The 21,343-nt window shown below is 34.8% G+C and overlaps 2 protein-coding genes across 2 annotated transcripts; one reads left to right on the top strand and one right to left on the bottom strand.

The window, feature by feature from the left end:
- Nucleotides 1–7,609: 7,609 nt before the first annotated feature.
- On the bottom strand, nucleotides 7,610–9,276 carry LOC146729623 (uncharacterized). The gene is made up of 2 exons (XM_085494777.1): nucleotides 8,718–9,276; nucleotides 7,610–7,836 (listed from the first exon to the last, which is right to left on the bottom strand). Exons 1-2 carry the CDS (start codon nucleotides 9,149–9,151, stop codon nucleotides 7,662–7,664), a joined length of 609 nt encoding a protein of 202 aa, XP_085350903.1. The 5' UTR covers nucleotides 9,152–9,276; the 3' UTR covers nucleotides 7,610–7,661.
- LOC146729622 (disintegrin and metalloproteinase domain-containing protein 10-like) lies at nucleotides 9,268–21,200 on the top strand. Its single transcript, XM_085495018.1, has 12 exons — nucleotides 9,268–9,280; nucleotides 9,656–9,788; nucleotides 10,498–10,619; nucleotides 11,538–12,250; nucleotides 12,686–12,820; nucleotides 16,514–16,694; nucleotides 17,587–17,755; nucleotides 18,213–18,346; nucleotides 18,570–18,697; nucleotides 19,589–19,692; nucleotides 20,479–20,581; nucleotides 21,006–21,200. Exons 1-12 carry the CDS (start codon nucleotides 9,268–9,270, stop codon nucleotides 21,198–21,200), a joined length of 2,130 nt encoding a protein of 709 aa, XP_085351144.1.
- Nucleotides 21,201–21,343: the final 143 nt, after the last annotated feature.

Below are 21,343 nucleotides of genomic sequence, written 5' to 3'. Positions count from 1 at the left end.
TTCAGGAGTGGACGGTTAGAAACTTTGCGAGAGGATAGATGGTAAATTGGAAAGGGTCTACTCGGAAAAATGTCTGTTTTACATTCTAAATTTGTGTACATGCTTCCCCGGCGCATGAAAGCCCCATTGACTTCCTCAGTAAAGTTGAAAAGTGTAATAATCTGCGGTCGAGATATGATTTATAGTACAATCTGAGCCCTGTATAATGCTCAATTCAAACATTTTTGGATCATGTTATTTTGTTGAAATGCATAATATACTGTAAGTGTAAACAGCTTCAATTTTGCAAGTCAATGATTCGAACATTCTCTTGGGTCATACAACACAGGGGTGTCATTGATTTCGGGAAATGTCGTCATGAATGTAAGTCTTATATATTGTCTGCAGTGATGTATTTTAAATGCACGACCCTGGGGGCCAAAATCGAACACAGCACAATGCTCCACTGGAACTTCAATTCGTTCAACATCAATTTCATATTTTGTCACTTTCCACAAGTTAATCAAAACCTGAACAAAGAAATTATTGAGAAGTGCATAACACTTTCAAAACGTTGCACTAAAATGTCAGTAAAAAAAATTTACAGGTTACAGGCAATGCACCTTATAAGTTGATGACACTATTGACAAAGATTTGTTGTGATGCAACTAGTTATAGTAACTCATTGACGAAACAGAACATCATCCATTGATACAGTGATCTTGAAAAACATCTTATTAAAGTTAAAAATAATTTGCAATTTGGTAAAATTAATTCACATTTTAAAAAACACAGGAAATCAGGGGCCATAACATTTTTGTTTGAGAAATTAATCACCAATGAAGCCACATAGAATTTTATGTTTTTTCTTGAAAACCAAGCTTTCCAGAAGCCAAATGAACAGATTTAACTTAAAGGAAAGGTCAATCCTGTCAATATTGTTGGCCACATAGCAGCAGTTGTGTACACTTATTTGAATAATGAAAAAAAAAATTGAAATAAAAAAAAAATTAGTATAGTTATAATCCCATATATTATGCCATATGGTCGCCGCCATCTTGGCAATTTTCAAGCGCCCTCTATTGGGTCAGGCGAGAATGCGAGCGGAATTCGTTTATGCACTGTGACGTCAAAGGCTAGGTTAATTAGTGTCCAACTTAGGGGGTTATAATGAGAGAGAAATATAATCACTTAGAGAGTCATAATTCATTGCGCTACTTTCAAGAGTGATGGCTGTCTGCAAATACTATGGATGCTCAAATGACCGCGACCGAAATTCGGGGATGTCTTTTTTCACATTCCCTTGTCCGAAGAAAAAAAGATGTCTACACAAGGAATGGCTAGCTAATATTGGTACAGATTTTAAGCCAAAGTCATACAGCCACAATTATGTTGTGTGTGAAAATCATTTCACAGAAGATGATTACCAAGGAAATCAGACGATCCTGGCACAGCTTGGATATACACGAAAACGACTGAAACCTGATGCAGTCCCCGTTAAGTACATTCGTACTGCGAAAAATGAAAGTAAAGCAGTACTCGACAGACGCAATCGAAGAGCAAAATGTGAGGTAATATTACCAAGAAAACTTTCTAAATTTGTAGATGTTACTTTGTTCGAGTGATAGTAAACTCGACACCGCGAGTGTAAATGTTGGAAACATTTTTTTTAAAAAGAGCAATGTGCAAATCGTGGAAATGTTTGACGTATGTCAGTGTTTTTTTTTTCTTTTGCCGGGAAAACAACACTTAAACCCCAGACAACTAATTATTTGGCTGAAACTAAAGTAGTTTCCTGATAGTCTGATGAGATTTGGTGACACCGGAAGGCGACATTATGTTGTGTTTTGCTTGTTTATGTTGACGTGTACGCCGGACTGCTAACAAATGTTTGTATTGTTGCTGTTTATTAGTACCCCACTGCCCGCCCGCAATACATCCGCCGGGATTTCAAAATTACAGCCTTTATTCGTCGGTCAATTATTTATTGTTCACTATGTCAGGTATAATATTTTATCATTATTTTAGTTTGGAATGAATCACAAACGCCAAGAACGTAAAAAAAAAACATCCCGTGATTTTGCGTTTGATTGTGCCGCGCCAAAACATTTTTACGAACGAATCCCTGGGGGAAACCTCTGGCGGGTAACGCGTTTTCCTGTTATCGGCAATGATTCTCCCCGAAATAAAAGGATAGATCGCGAATGTGTTAATTACTAAAAAAAAATATAGATTATCATTTTTATAAACATGCGAATGTTGAGCAGTTCTACTGTGAATCCTCGTCATGAATCTTGTCGTCTGCGTGTTATGATTCGTATGCAAATGAGCCAGTCTTTGTAAAATACCAAGGCGCCGAAGGTGTCTGAAGTTTGTGTGCATTTGGAAGCCGTTTTCGCCCTTTGCATCGCTTAACGACCAAATTTATACGCAGTTAGCAGTAGTTTTTAAATTAGTGACTCGATGACTCGATCTGGTTATCGACATTATTCGTTTTAGCTTGTAACACCCGTGCCGGTTTACAGTCACGGTGAGCGCCTCGCTGTTTCCAAGCTTTCCCTTCCGGTCCATCATACTCGGTACACGATCTAACTATTATAAATTTAAGTTTGCGTTATTAAATGAGCTGACAATCATGACTTCGGGCCAACGAGTATCGAACAATATTGTATTGTGCTCAGTGCACATTTTTATATTATTACTCTAAAATTTGTGTTTGGTATGTTCAATCTATAATTTATGAGTCATAATTAATTTTCCGCTCTATTATTTAATTTTATTTACACAGGTGCGGAAACTTATTAATGCTGATCCCACTGTTCTAGTCCCGAAAAATGAGTACCCAGGTAAGCCCTCCCACTATGCACCTGTGCTTCTTATTAAATGAACGAGCAATGCTATTAAAAATGAATTTAAATTATAAATTGGTAGATTGTCATTCACAGACCAAAATAAATATGATTATGGACAGCTTATTATTCAGAATTAAGTTGTATAATTTTTTGGTATATTTTTCACTCTAGATATGAATAGTATTGGGAAAAAAAGACAAATGAAGCAGAAAGATACAGGAGTGAAAAAAATAAAGGTAAACTATATTCTTTATTCTGAATTAGATTATGTAAATGTATTAAAAGTTTATTCTACATATAAATATACAAATATGTATTTTTATATTTTCAAGACCATTAGTGTACAACTTTTCCCCTAGCCTGTCATCATTATAAAACTGCATTACACCGATATATAATATTGTAATTTTTTTGTTTTTGTTGTGGATTTAGCTGATTGGTTCCTGTGAAAATGAAACACAGACACCTCTAACTCTTTCAAAGGATAAAAATGTTCAAACCGAAGATCTGACACCAAAAATTAGGAATGCCTGTATCCAGACTGATGTGCCTTATGTTGCGCAGGATAAGAATATACAGGTACAGTGTGATTAACTTGTCATTGTTTTTCTTTAAAATTTAAGGATCACAGCCACCAAGAATAAGCCATATGTTGATAGCTTGGTTGTAGTGAAACTCTAAGGGAAGGACCATTGATAGCTGTGAGTGGGGTGATGGCAGAAAAATTGTGCAAAATTTTATAGTTCTGTGTTAATTTTTTCTATGATAAAATTATTGTGATTTAACTTTGTTTATTGTTTTCCCCCTAAGATTTCATCACGATTTTTTTCCTGTGAAGTTATGTTTTCAATTCACCCACGGTTTTTAACCCCCTAACAAGACTGATTTTTCTGGGATATTGGGTCAAAATGGAATTCCTTTCGATAAGGCCAGACTTTTTTTTTTATTCCTTGTTTCTCGAGTTTTTATAGTTTTTTTTGAGGAGGGCGAAAAAAAAAAAAATTAATTCTTTTTTTCCCCCTACTAGATTTGTGTGATTCTCAGAGAATTGTAAGTGAGATCATTGATCGGAGAGAAGAAATGAAATAAAATGTTATTCCATGTATGACCTGGTTTCTCATCTGCGCGAGACTTCGGTACTTTGTTCTTGATATTCCCACTTAAATGCAACTTGGATTTGTTATGCGGCGTGCGGAAAAAAAATAAAAATATTTTTTTAGCATTTTTTTGCACTTACAAGTCGCGAGAAATTACGCTGAAATAATTTTTTTTTTTTTTTCATTTTCGGCTCCTGTTCATTCGGCGGGTTCGCAAAACAAAGGATAATAAAAGTCTGGTCTAACAGAGCAAAGCTATTCTTATAGGTGATTTATTATCGTCATTTGTCAACAATTCTATTTTTTTACTTATCCTTGAAATATACCAGGCCAGTTACCAGGATACTTGACATGTCTTTTTGTAGTGATATTTTCAATTCTCTATTTTTAGCTCAATTAATTTAATACTTTGTATTGTTTGTAACAAGACAATAACAATTGTTATTTCCAAAAAAACAAAGCACCATTGGTTACAGTAACATTCTACGAAGACGGCATAGCTATTTTAGTTTACCTGTGTCGTCATGCTTACTGTATTGTCATACTGATCATTATTTTACTTTTTTACTATGTTTATAGGTTATACCGGAATGTCGTGACATGGCCTGTCAAGTTAATCTAGCTTCAGATTATGAATATATATATGCATGTCAAAAATGTGGTAATGGTGACGGCTCTCATATTCATCATGACCATACATATGTAAAAAAGAAAGAGGAAGATGCAGTACATCATGTCTCACCAGCAACAGTCTCACAATCAGGTGCAGAACAGGTTGATGACAATCTATTGGACATATCCATGAACTCCGAGCTGTCTCACGAGTCTCAAGAAAAAGATGAATTATATGTTCCAGAGTCTGACAGTGAAATAGAAGACGAGACTACAAAAGATGAGTTGGCACAGACACTTGTTGGTGAAAAGAAGTTTATTGTACACGAGTCTGCACTAGACATTCTTTTCTCATTTATTTGCTGTACTAGTTGTGGGCAACCATCGTGTCCTGATGAAACAAAGAAAGTAATCAATGGATCCCACTTATCTGTGACTCTCTTTTGTTTCAATGGACACTCCATCCTTCAGTGGCTTTCTCAACCTGTTATTGGTCAGATGCCTGTAACTAATCTCCTTGCCTCAGCAGCTATACTTTATTGCGGTGAGACTTATACACATATTAGAAACTTTGCGAGCCTTCTCAATTTACAGTTTTTTTCCAAACAGACATTTTACATCAACCAGAGAAAATATCTACTTCCTACAATAGATGAAACTTGGAAACAACATCAAGAGGAAGCTTTCGCAAAGTATAAAGGAAGAAGTGTACAACTTGCAGGTGATGGAAGGTGTGACTCACCAGGGTACTCCGCCAAGTATGGTACATACACTATCATGGAGCAAGAAAGTGGCAGTATTCTTGACTTTCAAGTGGTCCAAAGTACTGAGACAGGTAGCTCCGTCAGGATGGAAAAAGAAGGGTGCAAGAGATCACTGGAAGTAATGAAGGAAGTTCCTATACCAGTTGCCACACTAGCAACTGACAGGCATGTGCAGATACGTTCAATGATATCGAAAGAATATCCTGAAATCCAACACCAATTTGATGTATGGCACTTCAGCAAAAGTATTAAAAAAAAATTAACCACAGCTGCTAACAAGAAAGGATGCGAAGAATTGCTGCCATGGATAAAAGCTATTACCAACCATCTATGGTGGTCTGCTCGCCATTGCGAAGAGGATCCAGATTTACTTGTTGAAAGATGGAAGTCACTTGTCTACCACACATGTAATCAACACAAATTCCCTGGCATAAAGGTCACAAGTTGCTCACATCCACAAATCTCGGTGTGTGAAGAAAGGAGAAAGAAATGGCTGAAATGGGGAAGCCCAGCACACAAAGCACTGGAAACAGTCATACTAAACAAGTTGATACTACGCGACTTAAAGTATCTTACTTTGTTTTGCCATACGGGGCAGCTCGAAACATATCACAGCATGATGTTAAAGTACTGCCCAAAACGGCAGGAATTTGACCATGACCAAATGATTGCCAGAACCCAGCTTGCTGCACTGGACCACAACAACAACATTGGCCGTGAACAGCGTAGAACAGCAACAGGCAATCTTCAGTGGACTGCGGCATGTCCAAAAGCTACACGACAGTGGATTGTTAGAAAGCAATACGTGGAAAAATCAAACAAGTGGGCCATGAATATGATGACAGCTACACTGCAAAGAAAAGTTGATGAGGATATGGGGAAATCAGTGTATAAGTACAGCGGTACAACGAATTACCCCAAGAATATCGCACCTGAACCAGCCCCATCCAAAAAGGAACTCATTGACAGCTACCGTTCTCGCTTTCACTGATTGGACAGCCTGGCAACTACAGTAAAATAACTAATTTTCACTGAGTTTAAATTTCGCTGATTTGCCATTTCAGGCATATTCAGTGGGTTTTAAATTTACAGTTTTTTTCATTTAGATAATGTGTCCTATGCTAAATTTTACATATTCATTGGGTTTTAATTTAGCGCATTTTCCAGTCAGCGAAATACTGTAAAAGGATTAATTATTCACTGGGTTTTAATTTTGCTTATTTCGCTGACTGGAAAATGTATTAAATTAAAACGCAGTGAACATGTAAAATTAGCATAGAACACATTATCTAAATGACAAAACCGTAAATTTAAAACCCACTGAATATATCTGAAATGGCAAATCAGCGAAATTTAGACCTAGTGAAAATTAGTCATTTTACAGTAAGCAAAATTAAAACCCAGTGAATAATTAACCCTTTTACAGTATCAGACATTACAACACATTGCATGCCACCACCATTTTTTTCAAAATATTTTTTCAATATATCTGTGGAGGCTTTCAGCACGTGTTAATTATGTAATTCAAGCATGACTATAATTTTGACATTTTAAAATTTTAATTGCCTATGTTGCTACAAAATTTGTAATTTTCAGTTATATAATATTAAAACAGTTGATAATGTCAACATCTCAAGATGTGCAGCTTTAACAGTTTATAAATAATTTTTATGTAATGTGTAAAAACCATGGAATATGTTTTGTTTCACCACACACTTTATTGACAATCTCCTAAGGGGACCAAAACATAGCTCACATAATACAATAAATAATGTTTGTGCTGACACCATATGTCTCTGGAATTGCTATATAGAATCAATAGTATAAACTGGGAAGGCTTTTTGTTAACCATGTGAACGCAAAGTGGTGCTACTATACCATACCAGAGTGAAGACATTCATTCAATCAAGATATTGTGGTGATGGGAATTTATATCAATTTATCATATCTTTATTCACTTGGTAATGGAACTATGGCATTCAAAGGGTTAATTATGCAACGTTGACGGTCAAGTCTGTCGCCTGGCACAAAAAAATATCCTGAAGTCCCCTAAACAAAATGATTTTAATTATTTAAAAAATGCTTCTTTATTTCACCAACAAATCTGAGGAATGATTAAATTGAAAATAAAAATGTCAACAGGAAAATATATTTTGCATAGTTTTTTTCTGTCAAAATTTGAACTTCCTGGCTTAAACTTGCCTTTAAACAATAATGGGTAAGATTTTAATTTTTACCCCCCCCCCCCCCCCCAACAAGATGTACTCTTAGCATATTGCTAAAATAGTCATGCTTACACTGGATGTTATTCACAAACAAAAATTTAATAAAAAAAATAGCGTGATACAGTGTGTATATCAAATAGAATTTTCTTTAAAACCAACATAATCTGCTTCTTCTTCTCCTCTTGGGTATTGGGCTCTTATTGAATGCACCACACACGCTGGTATGACTTTCCTAACACCTTTACCGATCCGCTTCCAGGAGTGTCCCCAAGCAATAACCTGTCTGTAAGCAGTAAAACGGTACATCCTACAAAGAGAGAAAATAAGGCGTCGTTCAAAATTTGGCATAACTGGCAACAAAATCATAATAAAACAATAAGTAAAACCTAGCCCAAAAGTGGTGAAAATAGTTATAAACATTAAATACACGGTGTACAGCAAAAAAAGAAGATATACTTGTAGACGATCGTTGACACAAATGGCGGCCATCTTTGTGGTTACCGATCGACCGTTCCACCCGGTCGATCGACATACTTACATTTCAACGAAAACTGTCATATACACGCCATTAACTTAACTGTCTGTACTAAGTTTTGTTAGAATGGGAAAATAGAATTGTACATTTAAGCGTATTTTTTACACTGCCGATGAGCGAGACATGTCGGCTGGCGGTGAAGTACCTCGGCAGCTTGAGTAGGTTTGGTCACGGTGACCTCATTTGGTCATGTCTGTCGCCCAACTTTGTGACAACGATCAACTACTACAAATATATCTAGGGTTTTGCAATTACTAATAGACGAACGAATCAGACTACCGAGACTACTGAAAGTGACAAAAACAGACACCGGCGAAATCCAGAGCTACAAAACTGCAGCTATCGGTTGCATTCAATAATTTAACGCATCTGGTATTTTTATCGATCTTCTCTAGTATGAATACTCGACATTTATACTGAAAGTAACGACATTTTTACTAAAAGTAATGTGAAATTTGACCTGTCATTAGCAACGGAAAACTAACGGAAGAACCGTGACGCAAACGTAAACATTGCCAATCAGCGATCAACAAATTCGGATCACACAGATACCACACAAAATTTCTGCTCGAGTTCGAGAGTTCTTTGACAAACAATACGTACAATCAGAGCTGTAGCAATTTTTACAATAATAATCATTGAAAAAGTTTCACCTGTTTGACATACTTGCTCCAAGATTGTAGGTCCTCTTTCTATCCAGTTGGTTTCTTGCGTACGCAGTTTCTAACACTCCACGGTGCATGCAAATGACATTGAAGTCCGGGTGTTGTGTCACGCAAGTGTTATTAATTGGGGACTTGTTCGACAAATATTCTGTTGAACAGCAACAAAGTCGCTCATTTAGCGGCAATGTAGAGTAGTCTGGACATCTTCCGCAAATACACAACTCGGGTCTACTTGTATTGACATCACAAGAAAATGAACTGCCGTCGTCGGTGGAATCGTTGTCGCTGTAATGTTCGTTGTCAGAAGTCGTATTGGAATTATCGCTAAACTCGGAATCTAGATTAGGCAAATCGGGAATTTCACTCTCAGAATACTCAGGCTCAAATGCGTACGGCACCAACCCAAGTTCTAGGTAATCCATAGAAAAAAAACGCGAGAAACGACAACGCTCTTTGAAAATATACAACGTACACTGCAGTACTCAATGAACTTAGTATGGTTAACCCGCAAATGAACCTAGCCTAAAACGTCATAGAAATGCCCGGATGGAGTATGTTAGTGTGTTAATTCGTAGCTATTGTTCGTTGTTTCTTATCTCCATAAACAGCCTCCATGAGCTAAATCGGGACATGTTTAAAAGTCACCCACAACCACAATAATAATGAGGAAAAATTAACATGGATGTAAAACTGTTGGAAATGGTTATTAAGATCTATACAGCCCACAATTTTTGCCACGTTGACCTACACTTTAATTTTTGGATTTCCATTTGGTCTCAGGATTCCAACAAAATTATTTCTGGTAGACCAGTTTGACTACTGAATTTTGAAAATGGTAATCCTGGCACAGGAATTGGTAGTCCTTGACCTTGGGTTAATTTAGTAAAATGTATTTTTATTTGTAAGTAATTATGTTGTGTCTGTAGGAGTCCCACTGAATGAGTTTATCCAGAATTTTGAACCTATCTACTACAGTAAAGATGAACTGTTAAAAGAACACCACAATGTAAAGCGTTCTGTGCAGAAAAATCTTAACCTCAAATTTTCAGCATATAGCAGGTAAAGTTGAATTTTAATTTTTATACCATAAATAGACCTGTCTCTTGTTTGAGTTACAATGTCTTTTTAGAAATGTAGTACTGCATTAATTGTTATGAATATGCTGAATGCTAGAATGAGTGAACCAGGAAATGGACTTGTCAGAGTCAATTGAAGAAAGCAATACAGATAATATATAGTTTATTGTTCTTGATACAAAAACAAACTGTAGTACCGGTAGACACTGTTGTGGACAGCAGTCAAGTATGGATTCCTTCTGTGCATACACTCACTCTTCCATCCATTGCCCCTCAATGATTTTAAAGTATAGTACATGGACTGATTTTACTGATATACATTCATACTTTTATCAAGTTGTACATGTAGTGGGATGTATGTACATACAAATCGATGTGGTTCAAACTGGCCAACTAACGGCCACTTTTCTTTAAATTTCTTATTTTCATATATACATCATTTGGTTTTTTTTATTTGACACATAGGAACAATGTTGTAGAACACATGCCTATAAACAGACAAACTCATTGTCAAATAATTTCTATGTGAGTTTGGTTGTGAAAATTGTGTGTATCAATGATAGAATGGTGTTTTCAATATCATACAAAATTACTTTGTAATGATAGAATGATCTAGTGACAATAAAATTATATACCTAGTATTTGGTTGCATGGCTATGATATTTAACTCAACATATGTATTTATTTTCAAGATTATTTGAATTAGATCTCACACCTGACAGATATCTGTTTACTGGAGATGTATTACTTGAGACTGGTAATGGAAGTCTGGTTGACTTTGACAAATCAAAGATTTACATTGGTAGTTTAAAAGGTAATGCAATTTCATATATACTGTACTTGACCAACTTAGCGCCCACAATCCATTTTGGGATTTATATTTTTAGGGGTTCAACTTAGTGCCATCTCTTATGAAAAGTCCAAAATATAACTACGTAATTAGTCTTGAAATTTGGTCATTAGATATCTCATTTTTTTTTTGAATAATCAAATTTTCTATTCTGGATGCTGATACAAAGAATGGGGTGTGAAACATTTAAAACTAAGTTTCCACTGTTACTTGTTGACAACAGTTCCACACTTTGTTTATCTTTTAAAAATTATTAATCACCAGTTATGATAATAATTTTGTATAGCCTGTATAACCACAGTCAGCTAGAACGTACCATGGCTGGAGACATCCCATCTGAATTTACTGTACATGCATGGAAGGTATTGTCTGAGACGTGAAGCGTGCGTAAAATCCAGTATTTTGTGTATAACCTTATCATTATATGTCTTTTGTGGAATAAAACGATAACAAAATCAAATCAGGGAAGTCTAAATTTGTGTTTGTACAGTGTTGGTTTTGTGCCTGACGACACTCATTTGCATAACATCCAAAAAGCTGCTTTAGCTTTACCTCCCCAAACACCACTTGCACTCAGCTGTTTCAGTACAAGCTTCGACACTCAAAACTTTAACGTGTTGTTATAGAACTTTTGATCATTAAAGTTGTATATATTGACGTATAAACCTTTGAATTTTTCCAAGCAAAATTTTGGTACAATATTTTGAACATTTTTATTTTCTATAATTTCTTTGTTAATTTTGGACAAAATTTATCATTGCCTACAGGTCTTATTCAACTTTTATGAAAAAATATGGGAAAAAAAGATGTGTTGACTTTGGCGCTCACAGGGTTAAAGTGCTAAGCATTCATACTACAAATTATTATCTCTGAATTTTCTAGGAGAATATGATTCAAGTGTTCATGGTGTACTGACAGAAGAAGGAATATTTGAAGGGAAAATTAGAACAACTGATGATGAATTTATTGTGGAACCAATGCACAAATATCTGTATCACAACAGTAAAAATGAAGCAGGCACATCTCTTGACTTTCATTCTGTTATATACAGAGTATCTGAAGTCAAATTTCCATACAAGCAATTAAAATGTGGTTACAGCTCTCAAACATCAGATTGGATGCAAAAAATACTTGAAGAAGCAAAACCCATAGATCAGCCACCAAAGAGACAAAAGAGATATGTTGAGCGCAATACGTGTTGTACACTGAACATTGTGGCTGATCATACTTATGTGGAAAGACATGGATCTGTCATAACTACTGTAGAGCAGCTTATTTTAAATGTACAAGAATTAAATATTATATACAGGACTATTGACTTTGATTTGGACAATGTTGCAGATAATATTTCATTTGCTCTGAAGCATATGACAGTTTTCACAGCCGAATCATTGATGGACCCTTCATACCCATTTTCAGCAGCTAATATACATGATTCTAAACTTTATCTTGAAGCATTTTCTGAGATGGAGAACTACAATGATTACTGCCTGTCTATTGGTTTCACTAATCGAAATTTTGATGGTGTTCTTGGCTTAGCCTGGGTCGGAATAGGTGGCCGTGCTTACGGAGGCGGTATCTGCCAGAAAAGAGCAGTAAGTTATAGCTGTAGAAATTATTGAAATTTTCCAAAAATGCTGTGACTTTTCTACTTGGTGAAAGGAAATCTGAAAGTCCCTGCAACTAGTATGATATTTCAAATGAGATAAAGTCTAAGAACTTTATTTTTGATATTGCTCAAAGTTGATAGTACTGGTATATAAAATCTTTTTTTTTTTACATAGTATTAACTTTCTGTAAAACCATTTATTTTCACTATTTTGAGCATATTCACTGTGTTTTAATTTCACAAATCAAGGAAGCAATGAGTTTTATTGTTATTTTACATTTCCACGTAGTAGATTTAATTTTACCCATCAGTGAAAATAGCAAAATTAAAACCCAGTGAATAATTAATGCTTTTTCAGTATGTTTCAGGCTGCTTGGAATCAAATCAATGCTGAAATATTTTCAACTCAATCATTTTTCAGCTTGCTAATAATGACAAAATGATGAGTGTGAATGCGGCTATACTAACGGTTCAGAACATTGGTGGATCAAATGTTCCCACACATGTGTCTCACATAACATTCGCTCATGAAGTAGGACACAGCTTTGGTGCCCAAGTAAGTATCATATTTTTTTGAGGTTATTACTAGAATACCGTAAAGTATGTATGAAAGCAGTATGGTGATCATATCGACCAATGCGTAGTGGAGGTCAATGTGTTACCGTACTGCATGCTTATAGAAATAATTTAATTTGAGATAACAGCTCGAAATGGCAATGAAAAAGAAAGGACAGAATGCCAGACTAACCAATCATTGGATAGAATTTAAAAAAATGGGTCACTAGCTTTCCATGCACTCAAACAAACATCTTGGATTAAGTGGTGACGAAACTTGGTGACTGCTATGAAATTTTGCAATTTTTACTGACTTACTATACTGTACAATACTTTATTTTAGCTGGAATTAATTTTCACTGAAAAGATTTTTTGGGTGTTTTGTATTATGAAGAAATTTACTTTCACTGATTTTTAGACAGTTGAATGTAAAATATAGGGAAAAAAAGTACATGTATGTTTGCTGGATTTTATTTTCACTGAATCATTCCTTCAGCGAAAATAGCGAAAAGTAATTACAAGAAAAAAATAAATTATTTTACAGTATTTGTAAAAATTTGTCCCCTGTGAAATTAAGGTAGAGATGCAGTTTATTTGTGAATTTCAATCAAAAATAGTTTTTTTCGTTTTTTATATAGATTTTTATCTAAAGAACATTCTGTGAAAATTTGACCAATGAATTCTTATTGGAACACCGTTAAAATTGCTGCTTATTTTCTGGTTAAAAATAAAAAACACTCACACGTGGCAATGTTTATGTCCAATTGCCTAATTTGCATGAGTAACCAAATAACAGGACCTTTGATTGACAATATGCAAATCGAGATTGTACGGGTCATAGTTCATTCAATTCACGCGCATGTGCAATTACCGGTATTCTCAAATCAGTTCTCGCTCGCAAGCAAACCAAACATTATATTTCCTCAGTGTTTTTTCCTAATTTTTATCATTACATTATGCATGGTGTGAAAAGAAAGGTAGAAAGAAGATTCAGATGATTTCTATGTCGGAAGGGGCAAAAGCTACACTGAAGCACCGTCCCTCAACACCGGTGTTGAGGGACGGTGACTGAAGGCATCAGCTCACCAAACGAAAAACAAAATTGATGTGAGCGTCCAAACATGACTTTCCCTGAAGGCATGAATCCGAGTTTCTGATTGACTGAGAGATTTTATTTTTAAATAATTGTTCTCAAAAAATAAACTGAGCATGTGAAGAATAATTTAACATTGTTTACAGTGATAACTGCTCATTGTCGAAACGAAGCTTACCCATTCACGCTAGTCACAATAAACGTCATACTCTTGAATAGGCGTCAATGACTACGGTAAAACTTAGACTCTATTTTAGTCATCAGGAATGATCGAAATATCCGAAAATGACGCCAAAATACACCTTAAAAGTCCCATTTTATTTTTTTTCTAAATCCCGTCCCGAATTTACGGCAGAATCTGGTCCCTCAAATAAGGGACACATGAGCTTTGATTCTAACTGGATATATTGCACTGGGTCGGGGAGATACAAACTTTTGTGTATCTTTTGTCCAATCACAGTCCCTCTATCACAATGGATACCTCTACTACGATCATTCGCAAGTTTTGCTAGGTGGTGCGAGACAGTTTTGTTTGCAACCGGACGAACTCCGTTTAATTCAATGAAGCAAACAACTGACAATGCTAAAATAAATTGCAGAGGTACGCTGAAATTAATTGAAAACAACCAAATAATTTCAATGAAAAATAAATCACAGAGAGAGGTAACTTGATACATTACGGTAACAACTCTTTTGATGCGCTGACCGCTTCTCCGCGTCTGATGTTTTGTTTTCCTTGTCATATTACTTACTGATTGATGATTTTGTTTTGATTTTTGAGTTTTTTAGCCGGCAACTCGGCCACGACCTTTGCTTTTTCCGTGAAAAATGGGGAAGTTTACGTCAATTTGACGGACATTCCATTTTTTTAAACTAACGAAGCACACTGTTTAGCACTCCTATTTTTTTCATTTGCGGATTTCTATTCAGAAAAATTCGACCGCTCGAAAATGCGCCTTAATTTTGCACTCTTAAAACATGTCAGATTTCCAACACTAATTATTTAAAACCGGTCGAAATTTTAAAACTTTTACGTTAGGAGCTGGAGCTCTCTTCTTGCAGGCGACCGTCGCCGGTAGTACAACAGCATGTTTTGTACGTACATCCGTGCGCTGATTGTCTGCGACTGTCTTAGAAAATCCCTGAATAAGGCGTTGCCAAAATCGGAAAAATAAAAAAATGCCTCCTTAAAAAACGAACATAATTCAAATATTTCTTTTAACAAATATGTTGCAGTGGGAAAAATGGGATTGGAAACGATGAACAAAACTTCTGTGCCTCGCGTTTCGATTCTAGGATTACGCGATTATTCATTATTGTGCGTTCGCTTCCTGGAGTTGGTTCTCAATACTACATAAAAATCATCAAGGATAAATAATTTAATATCCCACTTTGTACTCTTCACGGTAAACCATAGGCTCTGAAATACTCGTAGATTTTTTATTGAAAATACATCGAAGAGAAGCCATGATGTTTTGATCGTGATAAAAGGTCACCTTCCTAGGACTGCCCCCTGTTTAATAATTCATGAGATGACGTCATATTTACTGGGCATTGCCATGTGTTTTTACCGACCCCATCAAAACACTGGTATGAATGACGTGTTTCTGATTTATATATTCAAGAGCAGTTGTTCTGGTTCAACGATTTTACATAAAATGTCTATGTCTATACGTCAACTTTCAATTTCAATAGTCTAGAAAGTATGACAAAGTATGACAAAGCAGTAATTCCCGGTTTAACACGCAAATATGCAAATTAGCCTTTTTCTCGTCTTCTATTTTTGGTGAATTCTTGGGTTTTAAATTAAAATAGCTGATAGACGCTTTGGCCATTTGCCTCGAAATTTTCACACATTATTGACAAGGTGTTCCCCCTTCAAAATGCGTCCGGACAGTTTATTACGGCGAGTGAAACAAAAATAACAAGTCCGCAATTAACATGGATATATAAATTATGCAAAAATAGAAAAGAGTGAACTTTGAGGTCATGCTGTGCGATTTTGAAAGTCGTTAGAGAGATGAGTGGACGCATTTGAATTAGTAGTATACCAAGGTATCCAGTGATGTAATTTTACCCACAAATGAACTTGAAGTTTTTAAGCTAATTTTTTTTAAACCACTTTTGTCCAAAAAAGCATATTTTTGACCCAAAATCAAAAACGCATTCTGGATATTTAAAATAAAGACAAGTTTTACAAAGTTTGTATAATAAGCTTTCAGAAAATATATAACATGTTGGATATATAATACCATCTTCATTGTCTAATTACTCAATTAAAAAGCAAGCCACATAAACTGCATCTCGTCCTTAAAATGTTTCACAGTATGTAACAATAACAGAATGCCATGGCCTCATCCTGACATTTTTTGGTATGGAGGCTGTGGTGTACCCATGCTGTTTTACTTGTAAACATATGACTGCAGGATACACTGCACCAATCATGAAAATAACTTCAGTACCCAAAAAAGTTTTGGAGCAACACCATAGCATTTTGTATAGTTCTTGATCTTCTGCCATTCATTGGTCTCCCTAATACTGAAACACACTTTCAATGAGACTGATGAATAATGTTGACATTACACAACTTTTCTACTGTAGCATGATGAGACTAGTAATAAGGAATGTGCCCCAGATGTTGAAGATGGTGGTTATTTTATAATGTTTCCTTTTGCTTTGGATGAAAATGATCGAAATAACAGAAGATTTTCACCATGCAGTAAAGCACTCATGAATGATGTTATAAAACTTAATGGGATTGGTGATACAGGATGTTTTATAGGTAAGCACATATCATTTAATTGTGTTCATTTTTACAGTGAAAGGCATAAACCTGGGGATGTTATAAACATTTTATATATATAAATTTTTGTAAATCAAAATGACTGCTAGAATTTAAGTTGACCAATCTGAAAATAATTAAGTTCTTATTAATATTATAATGAGCTAGTTCAATCATCCAGTCAGCAAGCTCTTCATTTTGAACAAGTGAGTGGTCACAGTTGCTACGTCACTTGAATGCTTGCACATGCATTTTGGCTGTACAAAATGTTGAGCTCTCAAGCCAATCAATACAAAATATTGGAATTTGAATGAAAGCTAATGATTGGTATTTCAAAAAGTTATAAATATATTTATAAACTAAGGTACAGTTTTCTGTATTCCGAGCACAGACTTAAAAAAAAAATCCTTTATGCCTGAGCGTACTTGTATGTTCATATACTGGTAAGTTCTGTTTAAATCTTCCAAAATGTGTATATTCTCATATTTTCTTTATACAGTAACTAGCAGAAAGTTAGCACCTTGCTAAACTAAACAATTATGAGTTCACTCGCAACAAAAATTGAAATATATAGCACCCAATATCAATATGTGGTAATGATGTATTCTAACTTGCAATGGCATCTTCTAATAACAGAGCACCCCATATCTATATGTGGTAATGATGTATTCTAACTTGCAATGGCATCTTCTAATAACAGAGCACCCAATATGAATATGTGTTAATGGTATATTCTAATTTCCAACGGCATCTCCCAATAACAGACCACCTCATATAAGTACGTGGTAATGGTGTATTCTAACTTACAATGACATCTTCTAATAACAGAGCACCCCATATCAATATGTAGTAATGGTATATTCTAACTTCCAATGACATCTTCTAATAACAGAGCACCCCATATCAATATGTGGTAATGGTGTATTAGATATTGGTGAAGAATGTGACTGTGGGTATGAAGATGTCAACGGATGCTGGGATGATTGTTGTTATCCAATGAGAGAATCTTTTGATACACTTGAAGGCACTCCATGTACTCTCAAATCACATGCAGTCTGTAGGTAAGTTGAAAATTTATAGTCCCTCTATTTGACATATGCACATATTTTAGCACAAACAGCAGTTACAATATTTTGTGTCAAAATCTATCATTCTATTGTTAATCGTGTAAAGACATTTCGTAATTAAAATCTCACTATAATAATGTCAATTTTCCTGTGACACCCTGTGACAAAATGGGAACTTATGGTCTAGTCTCTGTGCATGCGTGTATGCGAGCATCCACAGCTGTATGAACATACTTAACACCTAGTCCGATACATATGCACATGCAAAGATTTTGTGATTGGGTCAAATATGGCTGACTGGTGGTCATTTTGTTGTAAAAATACACTAGAACTTGGTATGAAGGTTGTATGTGTTGGGTTTCTATTATTGTATGTACAGTCTTTATATATTTTGATTCAAAATCTTTCAATATCGGAGTTAATAGATAATTATTTTGTGTTTTTTTTTCAGTCCTGCTTCAGATGTATGCTGCAGTAAACAATGTACTTATTATAATAGTAGTCACAACATACTTTGTTTTTCTGGTAATCAGTGTGCTGATGATGCATACTGCACATATCCTTTTTTCTCTCAAGTTTGGACAAGTAAGATAAAACAATTATTCTAAGCTGGAGTTGGGATAAGATTTAAGTCAAAGATTTAAGGCATTTGACCAGTAGCCATGAATACTGTGTATTGTGATCAGTGTGCATACTGTGCAACCATTTTGTATGTTGTTTTGTATTATGAAAAGTGTTTTAAAAAATCTGTAAATTTCATTCTCTTGCATTTGTGGATATCTTTCATCCAAGATTATTATCTTGTTAGCCTATACAGGCATTGTATGTACATGTTGTTTCCTTGACAACACTTATACTGATGATGGTGTATGTCCTGAACCTGTGTTACAACCTGATCTCACCCCATGTGAAGGAGATATGATATGTATGAATGGGGTAAGATACTTTTATTGTTAACGATGTTTTACTCAAATTGGCATGGTAACAATAAATAATTTGGTGAAACAATAAATAATTTGATACTGTGTGGCTATGAGTCACTATAATAATTAATAATTTAATCTAGAAATCTAGAATACATGTATGTGTAGCATAATAATCTAAGAAATTTGAAGTTGTGTTGATCTAGAACATATTTTAAATATGAATATCCACTGGTAGTATATTTAAAAGTTATGTGGTGGACTCCATGCCACGCTTGCACAAGATAATGGATACCATATAAACAAAGATGGCGTCTTTGATTGTTAAATTGCGCAGATCAACATGCACAAAAACGAAACTCTAGGTTTAACAACTAATTCCTAGGATGATTGAAATGCATTTGAATCACTCAGAGAAGTCAAAGTTAGTATTTAGTTCAAATAGCGACTAGATCAAAACACACATTCATGCCAGCTACTGGGAAAGTGCATATCAGACATACTGTAAAGGGGGTAATTATTCACTGGGTTTTAATTTAGCTTAATTCGCTGACTGGAAAATGCGCTAAATTAAAACACAGTGAATATGTAATATTTAGCATAGAACACATTATCTAAATGACGAAACCGTGAATTTAAAACCCACTGAATATGCCTGAAATGGTAAATCAGTGAAATTTAAACCCAGTGAAAATTAGTCATTTTACAGTAATGGGAAAATCACTATTTATCAACATAAATCTCACACTTGTGTGGTGCGATGACCACCACCCTTCAAATTTAAGAAAAATAATACTGGATAAATTACAAAAAACAAAACATAATAAATAGACAAAATTTGTTAGTGCACATACTCAGTTACCGTACATATGTTGTAATTATGATATGCTTCTGTATGGCTTAGATTTGTTCACATTCCATTTGTGTTGCTCATGGTATGGAAAGGTGTCTGTGTAAAGAAGAAGATCAACTTTGTCATGTGTGCTGCTTGGAAGATCATATCTGCAAGTGAGTAAATATACTATTTATACCTATTTCATGTTGGTTTACACTATGTCATACAACTTATAAACTTAAATGGGCACTTTAAAAACTGTACCACTTTAGCAATGACCAGAATTTTCTTAGTAGCTGTATGTATGTATGTATGCAAGTCTGGTATGCAAAATCGAAAATTAATTAGTATATTAATAAACTTGAATGCATGATCTATATACCTGACCTATATTCTATTGTGTTAATGTCATTCACTGCATAAACACCTTTATCATATTAATATACACCAGTTTTGCCGGGGAATAAAAAAACAAATTGAATTTTGAATATTTTTACCTCAACAAATCAGGCGATGATATCTGGCAGTGTTGAAGAATTCTTGAAAAAAATGTATGTAACCCTTCTTTAAAATATTATGAAGATTCGTCCCTAACTTTTTTTGCCATGAATCATTGAAAACATTTGTGTTTCCATGGCAGCAAGATCCAGATCTCCCTCAAACTCCAATCTTGAGTTATCAATGAAGGACCATTCTCAATGATGCTGTTACCATGGAAACCAAGATCAATGTCTCTCCCAAAATCTGATAGATTGGTCAATGTGTTAAGGGCATCCCTTCTGTAAAGTTTATGAAAATTCATTTGTATATTTATCCTGCTGACAACAAAATAACCAAAACATAACCTTCTTGACAGAAGTAATAAACTCAACCAGTCATTAAATGAATAAACTATCAATAATCAATGTATTGTAGACAAATTAATAAAAAACTTGTTTCTTTTTACTTTTTGATACAAGGTCAACATTTGAAATAGATAGTGTCCCGGACACAATGGCACAACCTGGTAGACCTTGTAATGGTTACAAAGGTTATTGCAATCTGGATCAAGAATGTATGGAGGTATGCCATTTATTAATTTACACATATATATTTTATTTCACTACTCACAAATGATTTAAATCTTTGTGTTCAACAGTGTTGCTTAGGAAATAAAGTCCAGTTACACTAGGCAGGTATTTGTTACCGGTAATTTCTTGAATCTTGGAGTCATACAAGGCTATTTACAAGATTGTGCCTGATTGGCTACCCATCCCTAACACCTACAAGTCAGACCAATCAGAGAGCATCTTGTTGATATTTTTTTTTTTCAATGTATAAAATTCTGCTTTGTATTGTATGTACTTAAAATGTAACATTTCTTACTTTCTTCAGGACAAGAAAAATAAAGCTATGTTTTGGTCTTATACATACCACTTTAAGTTGCTGTAGTATAATAAATGAAAAAACAATTATTCTAACGTATATATATACGGTCTATCAACAGGTTCAGCAACAGCTGGAATTGACACCTGTTATACTACAAGAACAAACCATGTTCCAGAGTTACTGGTGGGCTATAATAGTAATTGTGCTCATAGCCACAAATATTATTGTTGTGGTTTTATACTTGTTGAAAAAACAGTATGATGCAGCAAACACACCTCCCTCAGATCACAACATGGATTTATATGCTATATAAAAATATACCAGTAGATTTAAAAATCTTAGGATCCGTTAATAAAGTGTGCCTTAATATTAGTCCGTTGAAAAAAAACATCATTTTAAAACGTCTTCAATCACGTTTCAGGCATGCCTAGAACAATTTCATTTAAAATGTTAGTT

The sequence above is a fragment of the Saccoglossus kowalevskii genome, chromosome 21 (assembly GCF_978046115.1).
Source record: "Saccoglossus kowalevskii chromosome 21, keSacKowa6.1, whole genome shotgun sequence".
Lineage (NCBI taxonomy): Eukaryota > Metazoa > Hemichordata > Enteropneusta > Harrimaniidae > Saccoglossus > Saccoglossus kowalevskii.
This window is presented reverse-complemented; position numbering and strand designations above follow the sequence as displayed.

Excerpts from the sequence above, each read along its gene's own strand:
- LOC146729622 (XM_085495018.1), top strand. Across the intron at positions 12,821-16,513 it reads GACACAGCTTTGGTGCCCAA|CATGATGAGACTAGTAATAA; the intron begins GTAAGTATCATA and ends TTTCTACTGTAG. Across the intron at positions 19,693-20,478 it reads TTGGAAGATCATATCTGCAA|GTCAACATTTGAAATAGATA; the intron begins GTGAGTAAATAT and ends TTTTGATACAAG.
- LOC146729623 (XM_085494777.1), bottom strand. The coding sequence starts at position 9,151 with ATGGATTACCTAGAACTTGGGTTGGTGCCGTACGCATTTGAGCCTGAG. Across the intron at positions 7,837-8,717 it reads GGAGCAAGTATGTCAAACAG|GATGTACCGTTTTACTGCTT; the intron begins GTGAAACTTTTT and ends CTCTCTTTGTAG.